This window comes from Diadema antillarum, unplaced genomic scaffold (assembly GCF_040938485.1).
Source record: "Diadema antillarum isolate AM-2024a unplaced genomic scaffold, OU_Dant_1.0 seq00000163_RagTag, whole genome shotgun sequence".
In the NCBI taxonomy this organism is placed as follows: domain Eukaryota; kingdom Metazoa; phylum Echinodermata; class Echinoidea; order Diadematoida; family Diadematidae; genus Diadema; species Diadema antillarum.
The window spans coordinates 558,118-578,743 of NW_027271234.1; the positions used below are offsets into that span (position 1 = coordinate 558,118).

At 38.0% G+C, this 20,626-nt stretch overlaps 1 protein-coding gene across 1 annotated transcript; it reads right to left on the bottom strand.

Annotated features, from left to right (window-relative positions):
* Nucleotides 1-624: 624 nt before the first annotated feature.
* Nucleotides 625-12,320, bottom strand: LOC139728065 (folate receptor gamma-like). Its single transcript, XM_071639028.1, has 5 exons — nucleotides 12,150-12,320; nucleotides 6,186-6,374; nucleotides 2,987-3,122; nucleotides 1,889-2,058; nucleotides 625-934 (listed from the first exon to the last, which is right to left on the bottom strand). Exons 1-5 carry the CDS (start codon nucleotides 12,318-12,320, stop codon nucleotides 812-814), a joined length of 789 nt encoding a protein of 262 aa, XP_071495129.1. The 3' UTR covers nucleotides 625-811.
* Between the last annotated feature and the right edge of the window lie 8,306 nt (nucleotides 12,321-20,626).

Consider the following 20,626-nt stretch of genomic DNA (forward strand, 5'->3'; position numbering starts at 1 on the left):
GCATAAAATGGCCATTTGTGGACATTTAAGAAACACTAAAGCATTCCACTGCTGAATATTACTAAAGAGTCAAAAACGGTAGCACTGCCAACAAAGCTTAGATGTCCAGTTAGTGTACATTGTATGCAGTGCATGCAGGTGCTGCTCATCAGCTGCAACATCAGTACCACTGCACTGTGCAGTATGTTCAGTCCAAATATGAAAATAAGAAATCATGGGTCCACTTTGTGGATTACTATAAGATGTACGTATGATCTTTTTTTTTTTTTTGTACTGTCCAGAATTGTTAAGTAAGAAATCATGGGTCCACATTATAGATTACTAAGAGATGTATGATCATTTTATTTTGTACTGTCCAGTATTGTAACATTTTGTTGGGAAAAGAAAAACAGAATCTATTATCCTCATTTTCGTGATTACGGTAAACGCTTCATAACAAGAATGAATTGGCTTTCGGATTGTTACTGTCAATTGGTACAATTTGGCCGCCATGACAGCAGTGTGTAACTGCAAACTGTAAGAACACAAGATATCAGTATAAAATGCAGTAACCTGGGATATCACCCGAAGTTACTGCATGCCGTATCACATGTTAAGTCTAAAGTTCAAAAGAGCTGGCCCTTTTTAATATGGTGTGTTCTCTGATTGTGCTTGATGACAATGCAGTTTCCTCTCATTAAGAGTATCAAGCTGATCCCTTTGTAGTCAACACAATGCAGCACATTTTTAAAAATGATTTAGCTGCACTCAATTACACACACACTAATGGCAAGACTGCTGTGGCATGACATAACATACCACATCTCTGACATCAATGTTGCTGCCACAAAAGACACAAAGTTGTCACAAAGCTGACGAGGCCCACAACGTGCAGCCTACTGAACAGGAAGCTGCCCTGATTCATCACTAGCTCCTCTGCTCGTCTCAGTGCGACCTGGAAGAGTAGGATAAGAAACAAACTCTTGATACACTTGCATGTACTGTAAAGGATATTTTTGCGGTATGGATTTTTCGCCAGTGGGAGCTGACGGCCTTATTCGCAGCATGAAATTTTTGCGAGTTGCCTTGAAGATTCAATCCATATAGCGGCGACAAGATCTTCAGCATGTATTTCAATTTTGCAAAACTCAGCTCTCGCGAAATTCACAAAATTAAAATGCATGTTAACATTCCTGTTTTACAGTATACATTCACATCAGGATCTCACTTGACACAATGGTGCTTTATAATCTGTTTATCTACATACATTTAAAAGCTCATCTTTTGAATAATTCTCCTTGCATGCACATTTGAATTTTGCATCTTTTGATTATCACTTTGTAATGCGCAGTAGAGGTGGTCAATAAAAATGTCCTCTATTACTATTATTATCATTAATATAATAATTATTATTAGTAGTAGTAGTAATAGAAGTATACATTGCTTTCTCTAGAGATCACAAAGGAAATACCATTTGAAACTCACAAATGGCTGCTAAAACTGCAAAACTATGTGCTCCATTCTAATCACCTTCTAAGGAGGGTTGTATCAAGGACGTTGACAAAGAGTTAAATCAACACAATGGAAATCTACTCATCACCAATTCCGTGTTAATGATTATTTACTTCATGAAGCAAGGTCTGTATCACTGTACATTTCCTGGTGGTTCTATTTCTATCCATTTAAGGAGTTAATTATTTGCATTTAGGCAATCTAAAACACGCAAAATATGAACTCTCGTATTGCACTTATAGTATTTTTATGGTCTCCACAATGAGAAAGCACTATGCAGTATTGAATACAGTATACAACAGACTGAGCATTGCCACAATGTCAAAAGTACAATAACAAAGCGGCAGAGAAAGTAAATTCTGTCCAGAACGTCAGGAAGATTTACCAAAAGACCCACCTGTTCATTTGGGTTCGGCCTGTCACTGTTAAACCAGAGCACCATGCAAGACTCGGTGTCATTCACAACATTGAATGACCCGTTCCAGATTTTTTCACACATGTTGGTTGCATTCCCATACACGGCCTCAAACGTCTGACACTGGCTGTCTGCTGGACACACATTTTGCCCTGGGACACACAATATACATGAAAGAAAACCAAAAAACAGAAACAAAATATGATTTCACTTCCATTTACAGCTGAATGACATTGCTGAGAGCATGTTTTCCCCTTAAAGTATGATTGAGAGACACCTTTAATAGCACTACTGTAAATGTTATGGACAGGACTTGCATGCTTTAGTTTCAAGTCCATAGGAAAATATATATCATTTGGTCCATTTACAGCACACAAGTCAATCTCATATTCAGGTCTGTATAATGTGGTAAAAGATCAGAGCTTGCTTTGAAGATTAATTGCACTTGATTTGACGAGCTTGAAGTGCAAAACAAGATCTGGGATGAAAAGAAAGGTAAAACAGCACCTCAGACACCTTTTTGGGTGGAGGCAGCTTTTTGCTTGATTTCACAGTATGGAGAAGAAACAAACAAATTTTTATGGTACTGTGGACTCAGAAGAATTTTGATATTACAAACTCTTACATTTTTCATGACTGCAAGGGTAAAGGGGCAATTCCCCCACATCCCCGGAAATAAGTTTCTAGGAATAGAAGCATTAAAAATTTGAGGAACAGGACAGCCAAAATCAGAGCAACTCTGATGAAAACTGAGAAAGTTATGATCTCAAAAATATATTCCTTCATCATAATGCGAATAAAGAAAAAAATACCCCAAATCAAACAAATTTTATGGAATCTTATGCAGAAGGCAAATGTAAGGTGAGCTCAGATTCCACATCACAGAGATGGTACTGAGTATCTTTTGATTTTTAAATCCTGGTTTTGATTTTGATTTTGATTTTTTAATATTTTTTTTTTACAAGTAACAAAGTGTTATTACTGGTCTGTGGAAGTTTGTCAAATCAAGATAACACTGTACTATTAAACTATCGGGAAACTGGTTGAAGCAGGGCTGCAAGATTATAAAACACTCCACACCTGTAGACCAGTCCCATCCTTTGGCCCAGTTCTCCTTGCAGGTCAAGTCATAGCGGCACGCCTCAAACCAAATGTTGCATTCGCTCCGACAGAGGGGCACACCGACAAAACGTTCATTCCTGATGCTGATGTTGTGCTGGATGAGAAAAGAGTGAAATATTGTGTTTGCAGTTAAGTAAAGTTCTGATTTTTTTATCATGTTTTTTTCTCTTCTCGAAGCAGAGTGGGTTTTCTTTGTGATCCATGCACAAAAAATTTGCCATGCTCTGATGATAAACATTTGTGACCCGCTACAACAAAAGGATCCTAGAGTCGCTGACAGCTGAGCCGAGAAAATCAAGTTTGAAGTCACATCATCAAAATCAGTCAAAACAATCGGATGTCTGTTTTCGGCATAATTTTGAAGTCTAATATTTTGTCTATCATCTGCCGAAATTTCGAAGCTAAATGATCAAAGGAAAGGCAAGAAATCAGCGTTTTTCTGGGCCTTGAGTTTCCGACTTTCAACGTAACAGAAATGTGTTCGACGATCTGGATTTAGCGTCGCAGCTAGTCTCCGCCCCTAGCAACGAGGATGTGATCTTATTGGTCAGTACACGGCATCCTGATTACTGATTGGTCGTGCATAGACCACTAGCGTTAAGCTTGAATCACAGAGTGTACATCACAGAGGTCGCTAGGAGCGTACCTTCTATTGTCAAGCGATTAAAACTATCTCGCTTCCCCTTGATCATGATGGCGTAGGAAGGAAAACTTTGAAGGCGTTTTTCTCCAAACTCTGATTTCCTCGACCACTTGACATGCGCTAATAAAGCCATTGATATCTTCACAACCGAGTACTTTTATGACTTGTGTTATATATGAAATTAAAGCAGAAGAGTATGGGAATTATGTCATGCCATTTTCAGAAAATTGTCCTCCCGCGACTTTCGGATCCTTTTGTTGTAGCAGGTCACATTTACACTTTGAAGAAGCAAGGATACATCTTTTCAAAAGAAACCTGTGTACCTACATGTAACTGTAAGGCACTAAACTGTATACTTTTCCCATCTCGTATTAAACGTTATTTGTGTAACCCTGAAAAACACCCTCAGTGCTTTGGTGGGAAAAGTGGGCAATCCCCACTGACCACACTCGCTATCCCCCTCATTTCTAAGTGACAGTGCTGAGACCATAATTATGATGCTACAATTTTCCCCTTCCCACATTTAAAATGCTCCCTGATAAATATCCATCATCTATGCACTGTCTAGAATTAATTCTTTCCCTTTATTTGTGTGTAAAGTTGCCAAGTCATATATTCACAATGAAGGAATTAACATCCTTGGAATCATGCCTCTAGGTTCTTGTTCCGCAAGTAATCTATAACCACCTGGCAGGGACTTTCTACAGTACATCCCCCACTGCAACCCTAGTCATACTGGGAAGTACAGTACTCTCCGCATAATCGGGTAGGCTCCGGCAGAGCGTTTCTTACCCGATTAAGCGGAGTACCCGATTAACAGAAGAACACGTCTCATTCACAATTGACACACACAATGTGTATGTACATGCATTGTACACTGCACCAAACACCTACACTGTATGCTTAACATGCGTGCTTGCACGGCACATTATACATTATACCTTACACTTGCTCAGTCACGAGCAATAATTTACACTCTTTTTATGGACAAATATATATCTGTATATGTCTTCACAAAACTTTGTCTTTTGACTATAGACTCGCAGGCGTTTTCCGAAATTAACATGCCTGTTTGCCTGCACTAGTCACATACAACGTCGGGTTACTTTTCGAGAAGTTGACTGGGGAAAAGCAAAATTTTGGAGCTGTTGCATCGCCTGATATTCGTTGCAAACTTCTCGTATTGTGAATGTTGTTGCGGAGCAAGGGAGGAGCGCAAGTGTGTTCAACTCCTGTCTGTCTATGCAGTTGTGAGTGCCAGCTACATGTGTAATGTTCGTTTACGTGTGGCAAGTCGGTACTGGTACATGTGTTTCATGTTTTATCACTCCCCTAATGATGGGTCTTCTTTGCAAATTACGCAGAGAATGCGATTAGCCGTGGAAAATTTGACATTCATGATTTCTTATCCAGGTGTTATATCTGTGATAAAATGTGGGTAGAAATTAGATAAGAGGAAATTATTTACCCATTTATGCGGAGAGGCAACCCGATTATCAGGTAATTCTAATATGCATTGGAACTGATTTTGACATTACCACCCAATTAAACGGAGTACCCTTTTAAGCGATACCTGATTACGCGGAGAGTACTGTACCAAGCTTCCATATCCTCTACTGTCAAGTGTTAGAAGTCCAGTTAGCCTGTAGAAATTTTCTATTTCTACAGGCTGTAAATCAGGGGTCGCACTTAACTTTTTTTTTAACTAGCCAGGCGGACTACTTAGAATCAATTTTGACACTGAAGCAGTATTTTGGCTAGCCAGACGGACTAGTTACTTCAGAATTTTATGATTTTTAGTTAGTCCGACATGATTTTGGGTGGCCAATGGCCAGCGGACCATCGCCAATTTCGAACCATGTAAATACTGGTTAACTGGATATCACTTGTGTGTCAGCTATTGCTTTGTACTGTGTTCTGGAACTTCTGATTGTATTTTACAATAATTCTCATGTAACACTCAACCCATCACCAAATTTTGTTTGGACTATAGAATTGCTAGATAAATTAATCAGAGTGAACTAAATTTGTTTGGTTACTCAAATCAATCGAATCAAAGCACAACAAAATGTAAAATGTAATATTGAGTATTTCTTCTTTCCAAGCAGTTGATAGCAGAGCTTGACACTAGCCTTTTTACACTGGTGGCCTGTTGGGTCACTAAAATCGTTGAATTTGAAATTATGTTGGCCCCAAACAAAAGAAAACCTATAAATCAATTTTACATTCTAGCTACTCTTCAAGGTCACCAAAAGGTAGCCCTTCTAGGAATTTGGTGGCTATGGGTCATGGCTAATGTTGAAACCTGGCCATACATGTAGGATGCAGCAGAGCTTAAGATATCATAAATGTCTTTTTTAATGTAATTCTTAAGTTAATGCATTCACTTGGTTAAACCATCACTGCTGTACAAATTGTATCATTACAGAACCTATCTTGTTTTATTGTGCCATTCCCCCCCCCCCCCCAAAAAAAAAACAACAAACAAACAAACACCTTACTGTGTCTGCTTACCGGTACAAGCCATGGCCCGACATTTGGTGAGCATTCATAGAAGCACAAGTCCTGGGTCATCCACTTCTCACACTCTGAAGAGAGTCGCTGTTTGCAGTGATTCCAGTCAAAGTTGTGCCACGTTGGGCTAACGTGCAGTCCCTCTGTGGTCTCATCCGTACAGCACGATCTGTCCTTCCAAGGCAAGCACTGGAGGTAGGACAAGTTAAAGGGGTGGTATAGTATTGGTTGAGGTGAGGATGCAGTGTTAAATATTTTGTGAAATATTTAGAAATCACTCTATGAAATGTTAAATAGTATACAATTCTTAAAGGGGGATTTAAAGTTTATTTGATGAAAATTAGTTTTGAAATGATTGAGATATCCCAAAACAAGGTAAACCAATGTGATCCTAATAAAACTTGTGGCCTGTCGTATTTTATTAGGACAGTTTAATCCTACTTTAACTGGGCTATTTGAGACCAAGTTTTTACTGGGGGAGGGGGAGGGGAGGTCAATTTGACCCCCCTTCAGATCTCAGCTGCCGATCGCGTGATCGCTGCAAAATTTTGCCTAAAGATAGAGCCGGGTGTCAACTGCAAGATTACATGGTCATACAATAGAAAAATATTAGCTTTCTATTTTTGATAAATGAATTATGCAAATTTATGCATGAAATCATATTTTCATCTATAACTCCATTAAGAAGACTGAAGGATAGCTAAATGTTTGTGTCAGAGTTCCTCAAGACACATCAAACAATTTTCTTGTAAAAAAATAGCACAATCAAAATCAATTTCTTTTGTTTTTTATTGTTTTGTTAATTTCTTGTGTATTTTATTGTTTTTTTTTAACCTTTTGTTTTCTATTGTTTTTTGCCAAAATTTGTTGCAGGCACTTTTTTAAACTTATCTACACTAGAATTGATTAATTTCAATGGTTAAAAGTTGAAATAATCTAATTTATATCAATTTAACCAAAAAACAATTTGCATTAGATTTGCACACGATATCATGAATTTGAGCTGTTCGGGTTGACATGCATATGCAAAACATTACGTAACTTCAGAACGGTGTACCCGGACGTCGCAAATTTGGTCTCAAAATATGCGGGAGACTTCAATGAAAAAAAGCCATGAAACGACGCAGCAAAATCTTTGTGCGTTGTGGAATTGTGGCGCGAAATGTCGAGGGGGGGGGAGGTCAATTTGACCCCCCCCCCCCGTTAAAATAGGGTCAAATGTTTATCTCTGCCATTTCAAGACCAATTTTCATCAAATCAACTGTGAAATCCTCTAAAAATTGCACATTCTTTAATATTTCATAAGAGGTTTCTCATTATATCACACACAGACACACATCAATGTTGGAAACCTACAGCCCTTAATCTAAACCAAAAGTGTACCATAACTTTAATTCCACAAAATATCATTTATTGCTTTCCAGCAAGATGCAGGCTCAAGGACTTATGAAGGCTTTACTTGTACATTGTACTCACTCTCATTTTGTGCATGGAAAATCATGTAATTAAATTTATATTACTACCACAAGGTTTTGAACATCTTTAAGGGTACAACTGCAATGTTCAGGTTGATCCAATGGTACAGAGTCACCTTCAGACAAAATGCAAAGTGCATTGCAATTGCATGTGAGACAGGGTGCCCATTTGTACAAATATGTATTCTATCACCTTAGCTGTAATACTTGCCTACTTAAGTTGGGAGACAAATTTGACCAGTGTTTTTAAGACGATGAAAATGTGAAAATTGACCCTCATTTGGGTCCCACCACCCTGAGCCCCAATAAAGACATACTTTGATTTGGCATGAAAAACTTTTAAGTAGGTTACAAATGTACTTACCAGGGGCAGATCCAGAATTCCATAAGGACGGGGCGCCTTTACAAAATAAAAGGGGAGTGCATGCGCCCCCCCATTTTTCTTTTTTCTTTTTTGCAAAAAATAAGGGGGGGTCCCTGGATCCGCTGCTGCCTACTTATGTTGTTTAGCATTAATTTTTAGCTCTGTCAGTTATGGTTTTGCAGATGGAGATTTTGTACAGATCTACTGGGGTTCGGGCTCCTTGCAGGACCCTTCCCCCCCCCCCCCCCCCAAAAAAAAAAAAAAAATAATAAAATAAATAAAATAAAATAAAATAAAATAAAACTTTAAACTACAGTCACCCAAATGCTTACTCAGAGCACACACTTAGCTCTTGATCACTTCTGCTTCTACAGAAGAATTTTAAAGATTTCTGAAATTCAGGGTATGGGGACCCCCTGGGGGCTGGGAGTCATTGAGCTAATTTACAATGTAAAGCAAATTGAGATCTTAATACACTGTAAGGTACCCTACGGATTCTACATGCACTTGCCTAGTTTGTCGAAAAACCCTCATGAAGCTGAAAATGTTCAAAGTTAATGCATGGCCGATGACCGACACCAGATGATGAATGATTACAATCTGAATTGCTCACTGAAGTCTTTTGCTCCAAGGTAAAGAAATGTAACTTCACCTACATTTAAATATATCTGCAGAAAAATTGAACCCAAAATGTGTCTGTCTGGTTTCACTCATGATTCAAACTGATCCGCTGGACCCAAATTGAGGTCACTTGAACTTCATGATCCTGTCGATAATGGCCAGAACTCTAGCCAACTCACAAACGTTCAGCACAACAAATTTTATCAGCACTAAAATCTATCACAACTTCAGAATTGCGGGATATATAATGTACTGTAGGCCATTAAATATGGAGAAGGGCGATTAAAGACTTCCATTCATAAATAAATGTAAGCCAGACATTAACTCTGGTTCAATATTACTCTGGTTCAAATTACCCTGCTGCACATATTTTAGGTAGGATAATTCTACCGGTTAGAGGGTTAATGCTGTGAGAGGATGAGCAGAGTGTCGGAAAGAGTATCCATAAAAAAGATCCAAACACAGATACAGTTCAAATAACCACCAGGGTAAATGTTTGTCAGGTATATACTATCCTGGTAATAAAACAAACTGTGACTGGTACATCAATTGATGGAGGATGCTATCATTACTATACATGGTGTGCTAACCTTTTCTAACCCACTTTTATAACATGCATTTCCTGTACAAACACAACCCAGAGGTTCACCTTTAACCCCTTGAGGACGAACTGATTTTGCTACAACACGTGTTTCCGATAGACACCTGCCCGAGTATACTCGGAACCCGTCCTTAACGGGTTAACCGAGTATCATTAGATTTCTCCTGGTTTTTTTTTCATAACTTTTTCAACATATTGCTTGTACAGCTACAGTATGTACAGCTCATAGATAAGTAATTCATGCTTGTTATCTTCATGGCAGGACACAGTGGATTGCGTTCTAAAGCTGCAAAATACCGGTAATTGCTAGCCAATCATGTAAAAATGCATAAGCTCTTGCAGTGCTTAAACAGGCATTTTCTTTATTTCTTTCTTCCTTTTTTTTTTGGAAGTGGGTACTTAGGCTGGCAAAATCTTAATACGGTAACATTGGTGATAAACAAAAGTTACCAGTACTTTAAATCAATTCACAGCATTTCTCAAAGAAGTTTCTAAATCACAATAAAAAATATTAAAGAACATTACACTTTCACTAGAGTTTTTGAGGCTAAATCTGTTGATTTTTCAAAGATAGTCCTGCTTATTTCTCTCCAAAAAATCCCTTTGAAGACCCAATTGCGCAAGAAATCATGGACCGGTGATACATTGATTGACAATATAGTACTTGTCCGCTGAACTGGGCCTCACAAAGATCGTCTACTTGTAGTTATGCTATTTGGCAGATTCAAAAAGAAAGAAAGTAAGAAACTAGAAATGTCGCTATGGCGACTGATGCCTCCGCCATAATGCATGATTCTCCCAATAGGTGTATAGTACAATGTCTTCACATTGTGTGATGACAGTTTCACATAACTGGCAAAATATTGATATGACAGGTTTGTCAGAAATGTCTTGAATGTTCACTTTCCTCAAACTGGGTTTGTTATAATTGTCTAAGAGTGCAGGTACACATATTCGGGGAATTGAGGATTTTACTTGACTTCTGACCGACCCTGTTATAAGTTTATGCATTAATTTTCAAGGTATGAAGAAAGAGTTTAATTACAGTACAAAATAGATTTTTTTTTTCATTTAAACCTGACCTGTGACCCTTCACCTTTGACCTTCTGGCTGGAAATTTCCCAGAGAATCTCCATTAGGTAATACATAGATTTTAAGTTTTAAAACTAATAATGCAAGCACTGCATGGATACTACAGTATGAGGGAAACAGTAAAATTATGAGTTGACCTTGACTTTTGACCCCTGACTATTGACCCATGACCCCGAGATTCCCTAGATAGTCCCTGGCAGTCAGTACATGTGTACATGCATGCACCAAGTTCCATGAAGATACACTGAACCATTTGCAAGAAAAGTGAAATTGCAACATTTTCACCTAACCTTTGACCTTTGAAACTCTCTGGAGAATCTTTACGCAGTAGTACATGTCTACACTACGTTTCAATAAAATACCTTCGGGCATTGCATAGATATGGGGGAAATAGCAACATTTTTAGCATTTGACCTTGACCTTTTGACCTTTGACCTCTTGGCAATGTCACTAAAATCTCAACTAATTGTCCCATCATACATCATCCTTGGACCAAGTTTGGTGAAAGTTGCTTCATCCAGTATTGAGTTATCACGTAAACAGATAAATTTTAGGATTTGACCTTGATCTTTGACCTTTGACCTCTGTCCGATTTCACTCTAAAACTAATCAAGTAATTGTCCCATCATACATCATCCTCGGACAAAGTTTGGTGAAATTTGCTCGATCCAGTCTTGAGCTATCGCATAAACGGATACAATTCCATGATTTGACCTTGACCTTTGACCTTTGACCTTAGACTGATTTCACCCAAAATCTAATCCAGTAATATCCCATCATACTTTATACATGGACCAAGTTTGGTTAAATTCCAGTCAACGTTTCTCAAGTTTTCGCGGAAACGAATGCGGACGGACGTACGAACGGACGAACGGACAACCCGAAAACATAATGCCTCCGGCACCACTTCGTGGCGGAGGCATAAAGAAGATAACAGCCCAAGAACAATGGGATTTTCGCAAAATGCATTCATAGGCATTTTCCAATGAAAGCAAGATGATGAAAAACATCCTGGTTTTGCATGCCAGATGTAAATGCCCTTTTGCTAATGACTCAACTTGCACCATACTGTAATTAAAGAAGAGTACAGATGATGAAATGTCACATAACATGTTATCGTGCATCGCAAAACCAAGAAAAAGTCACACGCATTGATTTTGTGTGAGGACTGAAAATAGGTAAACTGGGTCAACCCAACCAATCTTGAGTTTTATAATTTCTGAAAGAGAAAGTCTTCTTCTGCATTATACTTAAGTTTGGAAGATTTCACAAAACTAATGGGAAATTGTGTGTTTTTAGCAGTTGATCTCGAACACTTTCTGGTAGAATAGTTTGATAAGGTGTGCCTTTATAGAGTCCCCTTTTCATTTCTTAAAAACCCTTTCCATACTCTTCACTTTCAACTCTAATAACTTTGGAAAGGATGACGTAACTGCTTTGAAAGTTGGCATTAATCATTTACAGAGTGTGTTAATAAAGCATGCTTAATTTCAGCTTAATCTAATAATCCCTTTATCATTGCTGCTCTGGTGGTTGACATCTTGTTTTTTTTTTTTTTTGTACCATTCATCACACAGCTAGCTTGGCTTAGTAAAGATTAAGCGCTTGAGTAGACCCTGTACTTCAGAGCCGCTTTTTTCAGTTCACACTTTCCAGAATGTGTGCTTTCTTTCAAATATTAGCATATAGGTTAGGAGAGTCCACTTGAATTGAATTTTACATCATTTTAAAGCTTAAAGTCTGCTCTTTCAGAGTCCTGGCGACTTCTTGTTGGTTTTGTGATGCAGGGTCACATAATGTAAAGAGCATACCTGACTGAAGAGTTCACTTTCAGGACCTGGTTTCTCCTTGTGTTTAACCCCATCGAGACATCGCTCGGTGTAGTACTCCACCGTTTTCTCTGGCTCGGTGGATGTCGTTAGACTTCTTTCGACCACAAACAGCAGAGAGATGACAAACAGGCACTGCTTCTCCATTAGCATTCTTGAATCAATCTGTCGAGGAATTCAAACTCTAATTTAATATGAGCTCTTTGCGAGTGGAGCATATCAGATACCTGGTCAAAAACGGACATCATGCTGTCCAAATGGCATACACTGTGTACATGTACCAAAGCAGCTCCCTCAAAGTATCGGGGACTCACAAAATCTGTCAGCGTTTCAAAAATCTTTAAAGACTTTCCTTTTCAATAACTAACTGATGAAAATCATAAATGTATAATGTATTTTTTTTTTCCATGTCAGCTGTATTTTTCCCACTCCTACACTGTACCTCCTTGAAGAGATGTTATAGTATTGGTCAAGTTGAGAATTCAGCTTTTAACTTCTTGCGAGACATCTAGAAATAACTTTGTGAAATGATAAGGCTACAATTCTATGAGGAATTCAATGCTTATTTGAGCAAAATCCGTTTTGAGACAGCTGAGATTTAAAAAAACAAGGTACCGGTAAAACAAAAGGTGGGCCTTTTGTAAGGATACAATATACCTTTGTGTTGGATATCTCAGCCATTTTAAAACTAATTTTCATCAAATACTGTAGACTTTGAATTCCTCTTAGAATAATATCAGTGCTTGGGTGACAAGACCTTGTATCTGCAATTTTGGTGAAAATTACTTTTTTGGATTAATGGTCCAATAATGGTTTAAGTGATGTCCTGTCCAAATTCCAACTGTCTTACTGCAAAAATGAGGCCAACATGGCATGTCAAAGGAAAGGCTATCCCATTCGTTATAGTGCTTTGGCCACCATGTTTTTTGGCTCTCCTGAACATTTGACATTTTGTAGATATGAGGTCTTGTTGCCCCAGCGAAGATATGCTCTTTCATATTTCATAAGAGGTTTCTCATTACCGGTATCTGAAAAAAAAAAATCATTATCAAAAAACGTTGGAAACCTCAAACCCCATCTCAACCGAAACTGTACCATCCCTTTAAAGTATTGCTGAATATACATCTTTTAATAATTCTTTGAAGTGCTGTGATACATACATGTTTAATCGATGTAAGAGTGCTATTTAAGTATCCGTATTGTATTGTATTGTATTGTAAGCAATCACACTTCAAATAAATATTTAGGTTGTGTTGAAGAGAAGATACCACACTGAATCTACTATACAGAGTGAAGTATACACGTAGATTCCCTGTGCTTTTAATATGATGTTTAACTGAATGGTATCTTAAGACAAATTCTGGGATGGCTTTCATAGCCTCTCACTGTATGAACAAAAAGAAATAAACAGAGGAGGAAAAAAAGAATAAACAAAGAAGGAGGAAAAAATACTGTAGGTATCTTTTCAGAAAAACATCTGAACTTGCCATACTTGTTGTTCATTGAATACTAACAGTAGGCTATGACATTTTGCATTCTTTACTTCGTAAATCTTGTAACTGGATGCAAGCATAAATTCCAACTATACCGTACAGGCAACCAATGGGCTTCCACATTCACTACTGGACACCGGATACAAACATGAACTTGTTTTGTGGCTTCTGTTCATGACGTAATTACAGTAATTGAAACACATCGCCACTAAATTATTTGTACTCAGTATGCATACTGTAAGACTGTTTTCTCTCATAAACCTCCAGTGTACTCTGTGTCTAGAAGCTTCGTCAAGAAAAGTGAGAAGTCACTGTGATAAAACCAATCAAAAAGTGTTTCTTCAAAGTGTCCTGTTTTTGACTCTGAACAAACACTTGTACACTGTAGTTGATTACTTTGATAACACAGTCAACTTTGTAAATAGCATTGAGTAGACATACAGATAACTGTGTTTGAGCTTATCTGTAAAAGCAAATCCTCTTTACAAATACCAGGCTTTACTTAAATTGCAATTGCAGATAAATATTGAATACTGAAAATTAATTTCCTCTTTGTCCAGATGTTTCCTGCAGCTGCTTGTCTGTCTGTACTAAGAAAGCTTTAAAGAAAGAGGAAACAGCTAAACTTCAAATGTTTGAATGTCTATGTATTTGTTACTAAACATACTCTTTACTGCATGAACATTCTTTATTATGGCTGCATTGATCACTTGACTAGCACTAGGTGTCCTTCATACTTCCATGAATTCATGAACTTCAATGCATTAATTCAATGGCCCTCTTTAATTAAAGGTGGCTTCATTTGTCATATTATATGTGAAGAGTTAGAATCGCTGTTCTTGCAGTCCCTGTGTATATGCTGCTTTGTAAAGGGTCTTTATGCTTAATTTTGGTGGATTCTTTTGGAAAAACTTGTGATTAAAACATCACTTGGGGCACTCAGTTGGGCTGTGATTTTTAAAACATTCTTATGTATAGGCCTAAGTATCAAAATCCCAAAACTCGAGCTCCAGTTACATTACTCTTGCGCAGAGTATTCATAACAATGTTCTGGTACATGCAATATGCATATGTAGGACCTGTCTTCTACCTTATCTTCATTGCAATTACTGTACAACGTGTAAGATAAGAAATGTTTGCATGCATTCAATTTTGCGAAAGCCAAGATCCACTAGTTTTAAAATGCACACAGAAGTTCTTGTCTGCAAACTAGTCGAACTCATTAAAAGATGCCTAGTGGAAATTTCCAAAAAATCCATGCTGCAATGAAGACCGTCAACGCCAATTCATGGAAATTTCATGCTGTAAGTTTTTAGGCCAAGTAAAAAAGAAAGTAGTTTCTCGTCCGGGTTTTTTGAGCAAGGCAATGAGGGAGGTCCTTACTATATTTGATATCTTACTATTTTTTCGAGGATTGTCAAAATGAAAGTAATATGTGTTTCTCGTCCGGTAATTCTGAGAAAGGTAATGAGAGAGGGCTTTACTATTTTCTATATCCAATTTATGAAATGAAATATCACTCTGGTAGCTGTGTTATGAGAGACCAGGTCCCAAGTGTATGTCTTGCCTGCACTCTGTGCATTTTCAAACAAATAGATATATGTACGATACTTGAAATGAAACTTAATGCATGCAGAAATACATTTGCTTTTTCTTTCCACTACAGATGTCAAGGGAAAATGTTGTAATGGCATTTCTGATACCAGTGTACTTGCAATTCTGATGTATTGTACTACTAATTGAAACAGGAATAAAACATGTCTTTCAACAAATGTACGACTGAAATAAATTCCATGATATTCAAAACACTGCTTTATTCATCATTGGTGTTTGTGACTTTTTGTGTCCACACAGCTGGTATATCTGCATCTCTTCACAGTACAATTGTAGCACATTCAACTGGAAACTGGCTTGTACAATTGCAGATGGATGTCAAAATGATACTGATGGCAATATAGCATTAAACATTCAAAGATGTTTCTTCATGTTCTAAAAAGACATTTGATAATCACTCATCATTTGGATGAGGAATGATTGTATACCACACTACAGGTGATATGACTCACGGCCGTGTCTGTGAATTTACATTGTAAAGAAAAGTATCCCGCAGAAATACGAGACAAACCAGAATCCGTGGAAAAGTTATTTATTTTGTACATATAGATACACCCATTTAATAATTTTACATTTGCTGGAAAAGCGCATTCATTTTCTCTTCAAAATAGAACGATACATCGCCGTCAGATGCAACGTTACAGAGCAGAGTGTACGGGCCTCTACACATTCGAATGTGTTCATGCGTGCGTGCAAACAGCTGACAGACCAGGGGATGGGGACCCTGACAGCTACAGACACGCATACGCGACCGGCACGGCCACTGCACTGGCACCGTACCTTCCGACACTGCACACACATGCACATAGTCACAATGACATGAAAATGTATACAAACTCGATACAATCCTCACAAGCATTTGTACAGTACAACTCATCCGCTTAAAATATGAGAAACGGGGGAAAATACGAACAATGCGCGAAATATGCGTGGAATATCAGCGATAGTTCGCAAAAATGTTGCCGCTATCGCATTCACGACGTACCAAGTGCGCTGTACATCACAGCCCAGGCCCGCCCATCCAACTACAGTTCGACTGCTTTGTGGGTCATTTCTTCTTGCCGAGCTCGCAGTGTGAAATGCATGCATTATTACATACGCACTACAGAAGCTACAGCTATACTACAGCTAAGTAGAGGACGCAAGGCGTAATTAGAAATGAGACATCACGATTGGTAGGTGAATTGTCGATTTTTTTTTCGGCGGCCGAAAAAATAGTAAATATCAAAAAAGTCGATGCGGCAACTGAAAATCGATGCGGGCGGGGAGAGGGCTGGGACGAGAATTATGAATTTCTTGGTATTTTCAGCGCCATTTTGAAAATAGTAAATAGTAAAAAAATTGATGCGGCGGCCAAAATCGATGCGCGCGAGGACGAGAAACTGGTTTCTTTTTTTACTTGGCCTTAGTCTTGCCCTCACACAGTATTGAATATGTACTCGTAAAAAGACAAAAGACAGACCAACATACAATTGTACAACAGCAACATTAACCTTAGAACTTCAACAATGTGAGGTGTGGAATACTTAGGTACTATAACCTGAGGCATGGTACAGAAAAACGCAATTTCTTTCGCTTTTGCCAGATTAACAAAACAGCACATACATATGTATCATGCACATCACACCATCAGCTCTTTTTCCTCAGAGAGGCACAGCCAACCGACACACTGTTGACACTGCCACTATCGTATTACTTTACTAGTCTTCAACGTCTTGGTTTAGGAGTAGGGTTGGACCTACTACTCATCAACCGCCTAATGTTTATTTGCTTGATAAGAATATTTAACACTGAAATTCACGTAAAAAACTTGACCTACGTGATTGAGAAAATCCAGCTCTATCAAATGCCATTGTTCCCTTTTCGATTCGAAGTTTCAGTGCAAAAATATCGCCGACGAACTTGCGTGGCCTCGTTTCAGCTCCCCGCGGTAAATCTCGTTATTAGGATCGACCACTGTTTTTGCATTGACAATGCACGCAAACCGAGTTGTATTGAACACCGTGTTGTACGAAGCTTTTTAGAAGCCTTTTAGAAACTTCCATAGACATTGCATTGTGCTGTCATTACGATTCGGTGAAAATATTCATTCGAAATTTTGTCCTTGATTAAAACCATTAATGAACAGTAAATTATCGCGTTTTCCCACACCATCCTCATCTACATTCAAAGCCAATCCATTTTTATGTGCTTTGCGCGCAGAGAAGTGCGTACTAAGTGTTCAGTGCGAGAACTATACGCGGTCGGTTTAAAAGAAGGTGGTCGATATGTAGTAGGGCTACCATACATGTAGGTCCTACCCCAAGCCCAATGCAATGACATACAAGCTACAGACAGCTCCATATCATAGGGCATGACATATAGCGCATACCTGTAATAGGCCCTATATATGGCTGTAGCACACCAAGTAAGGCCCATTATAAATAGTTCTAGATTTCTAATTACCTTCTTATCATGCTTATAGACTTACTTGTTACACTACAGTACCATGACTACCTCCTCTAGCTCTGTCATACTCATAGATGCCAAGTTCAAAAAATTTTTATGAGTGAGATTTTCATGACTCAGCATCTTGGCGCATGTGCGTGAGCGAGTGAGTGAGGGGAGGGTGTGGGAGGAGGGTGTCCGCCCTCCCACGGTTGGGAGCTTTTTCAATTTTTAGCTCTAAATGGTGCAAGCTGGTGCATACTTAAGTGACTATTTTTTACTTATTTTGAAAAACAAAAGGGAAATACAGTGTATGCCAATTCAATTGCAACTCTCACTAGCTTTATCCTTTGTTAAGCTATGCTCACAATGCGTGAGAAAAATGAGTGTCATGCGTGAGACAGACCCTAAATGCTTGAGTCTCACTCATATTAAACGCGTGAGACTTGGTAGCTCTGCTCTGTACTATACCACACCAGTAAATTTTCAGACAGCACTCAACACTCACTCCAGTCTCCGTCTAATACTCCAGTGCAGCTCTCAGTGCTCATATACACGCAGTAGATCTACCAATACCACCATGTCTACATAAATGCAACATCGTCCGGCGGCACACGCAAGGAGGTATCGCTCGATGATACCTCCTTGCTTGGTCCACGCAACAGCATCCGAGTCATCCTACTTACTAGTACTCAGTACATTGTATTTCATTTCGTTTTGAGGCGCATCTGCATCTAGAGCTATGTATGTGTTTTCATCTAGGGCCCTACCGGAGCGGTAACCGCACCAGACCAGCGACCCCATGAAGACGTTGATACAGCACCCGCACACGGAGGTACCGGCGAGGCGCAGCTCAATCTGATCACTGTTTTAGCATTAGCTCTAGTAACTCACCCACGGCCAAAAAGGGCAAGGCGATGATTATCAGTCGACTCACCGTTTAACATGAAAATGGTAGTATTTGGTAGAGACCAAACGACTGTCAGTGCGCTGTCATCTGAAATGTCCTCTTTAGATTGTTACGTAAGATTGCCGCCTCGCAGAATGACATCGGTCAGTTCACACCAATCTTCTTCGCTCTTAGAATCACACTTGATCACAACTGACCATGCCGCGCGCTTGTTCTTCGGTCTTTCGTAACAGCACACGTGGTGTGCGTTCATACAATCAGCGAGCTAGCTCGATCCCGCGCTGCCGATCGATCCCACGTGACGCGTCCTCTTCCGTCTACAATACAGAATCGAGCTTCAATGTATATTTATTTTGTTTTTTAACAAAAAACTTCAATCAATGGATATTGATATTTTAGGTTGGATTGTATGAAAGCTGAAAAGAAATTATTTTGGGGGCAAGTGATTCAGTTTGGAATTTATTATGTAATGAAAGAAAAAAATTGTTAAGAGATTGAGGAATTAATCATGTAAAACTAGAAAAGAAGAGATGTTTATATATGGATTGTGTATATTGATTGTGAAAAAAAATGTACCAAAGTGTATCAAAACATGTTAAATCAATGTTAAGTTTTGATATCAGTTTTGCATCCATTGATGAAAAGGACTATAAAATTGGTCCAGAGATTTCTGTATCAATTTATTTGTATATTATGTTTCCATTGATGAAGAATAAAATATTCTTTAAAACAAACAAAAAAATATTTAGATATTTTGAGTACACTACATGTACTAGTATTCAGAAGATTTATGAAGCGCTTCCAATTGGTTGGAAAAGGAATTCAGAGAACACAGAGGTAGAGAATGATATAAGTGTCGATGAAATTATTTTTGTAAGAAATGGGAAGAAAATTCCATAAGAAAAGATTACCTCTAAATATATCTATATTGAATTGGTGAAGAAAATAAGTGATGATTCGTTGGTGAAAGATAAAATGAGAAATTTATATCTTTGTGATTTTTCTAATAAATATATAATATATATTCTTAGTAGGATAAGAAGTAGCACTTTGAGTTCTGTTTTGAGGGATTTTCAATTTAGACTATTGCATGGAGTAGTGTACACAAATCATAATTCGTTTAAAGGGATTGTACAGTTTCGGTTGAGACCTAACTTCAGATTTCTAACATTTTTTGGTGAGATAATGAAAAACCTCTTATGAAATATGAAAGAGCATGTAATTTTATGAGGAATTCAATGTTTATTTGATGAAAATTGGTTTTGAAATAGCTGAGATATCCAAAAAGAGCGATTCTAATAAAGTGTGGGACCCACACTTTCACACAATCGCTTTGTTTTACCTTGTTTTTGGATGTTTCCGTCATTCCAAACCCGATTTCCATCGAGTAAACTTCGAATTCCTCTTAAAATGGTATGCTCTGTACTATTTCATAAGTGTTTTCTTGGTATCTCGCAAAAAGTTAAAAGCCCAATTCTCACCTCCACCAAAACTGTACTATCCCTTTAAGTTCGTAAATGAAAATTTATGTTCCTTTTGTCATATAAAGAGGAAGAGACGTATAAACATTTATTTTATACATGTGAATTCGCTAGAAATGTTTGGGAAAAATGTAGTAGTTTTTTTGATTTTGTTAATTTGCAACAGTTGAGTTGGGAAGAAATTTTTTTTAGGTATAGAGAGTTACCAGATAAAGGAAAATCTCAGTTGTAGTTAACCATGTTATAATTTTGGTGAAGAAATTGCTTTTTTTTTAGGAAGGAAAAATAGGACACCCCCAACGGAACATTTCATTAACAGCTTTGTTGAGCAGGATAAGTTAGACGAAGAAAAGTTAGCAGTTATACGTAATACGTTGTCATTACATTTGCAAAAGTGGGAAAACTGGAAAAAGAATTGAGAATTTGTTTTGCTTTTGTTCAATAGAGTAGGGCCTACCACAAATCCACCAGGAAATGCCTTTTCCGCGCTCTCGTATTAAAATATGTTTTATAATGTATGTCAGGACATATGTG

What these genes read in the sequence shown, in the direction of transcription:
- LOC139728065 (XM_071639028.1), bottom strand. Translation starts at nt 12,320, where the DNA reads ATGCTAATGGAGAAGCAGTGCCTGTTTGTCATCTCTCTGCTGTTTGTG. An exon ending in TCGGGCCATGGCTTGTACCG is followed by an intron (nt 3,123 to 6,185) that starts GTAAGCAGACAC and finishes TTTCTCATCCAG; the next exon opens with CACAACATCAGCATCAGGAA. An exon ending in AGGATGGGACTGGTCTACAG is followed by an intron (nt 2,059 to 2,986) that starts GTGTGGAGTGTT and finishes TGTGTGTCCCAG; the next exon opens with GGCAAAATGTGTGTCCAGCA.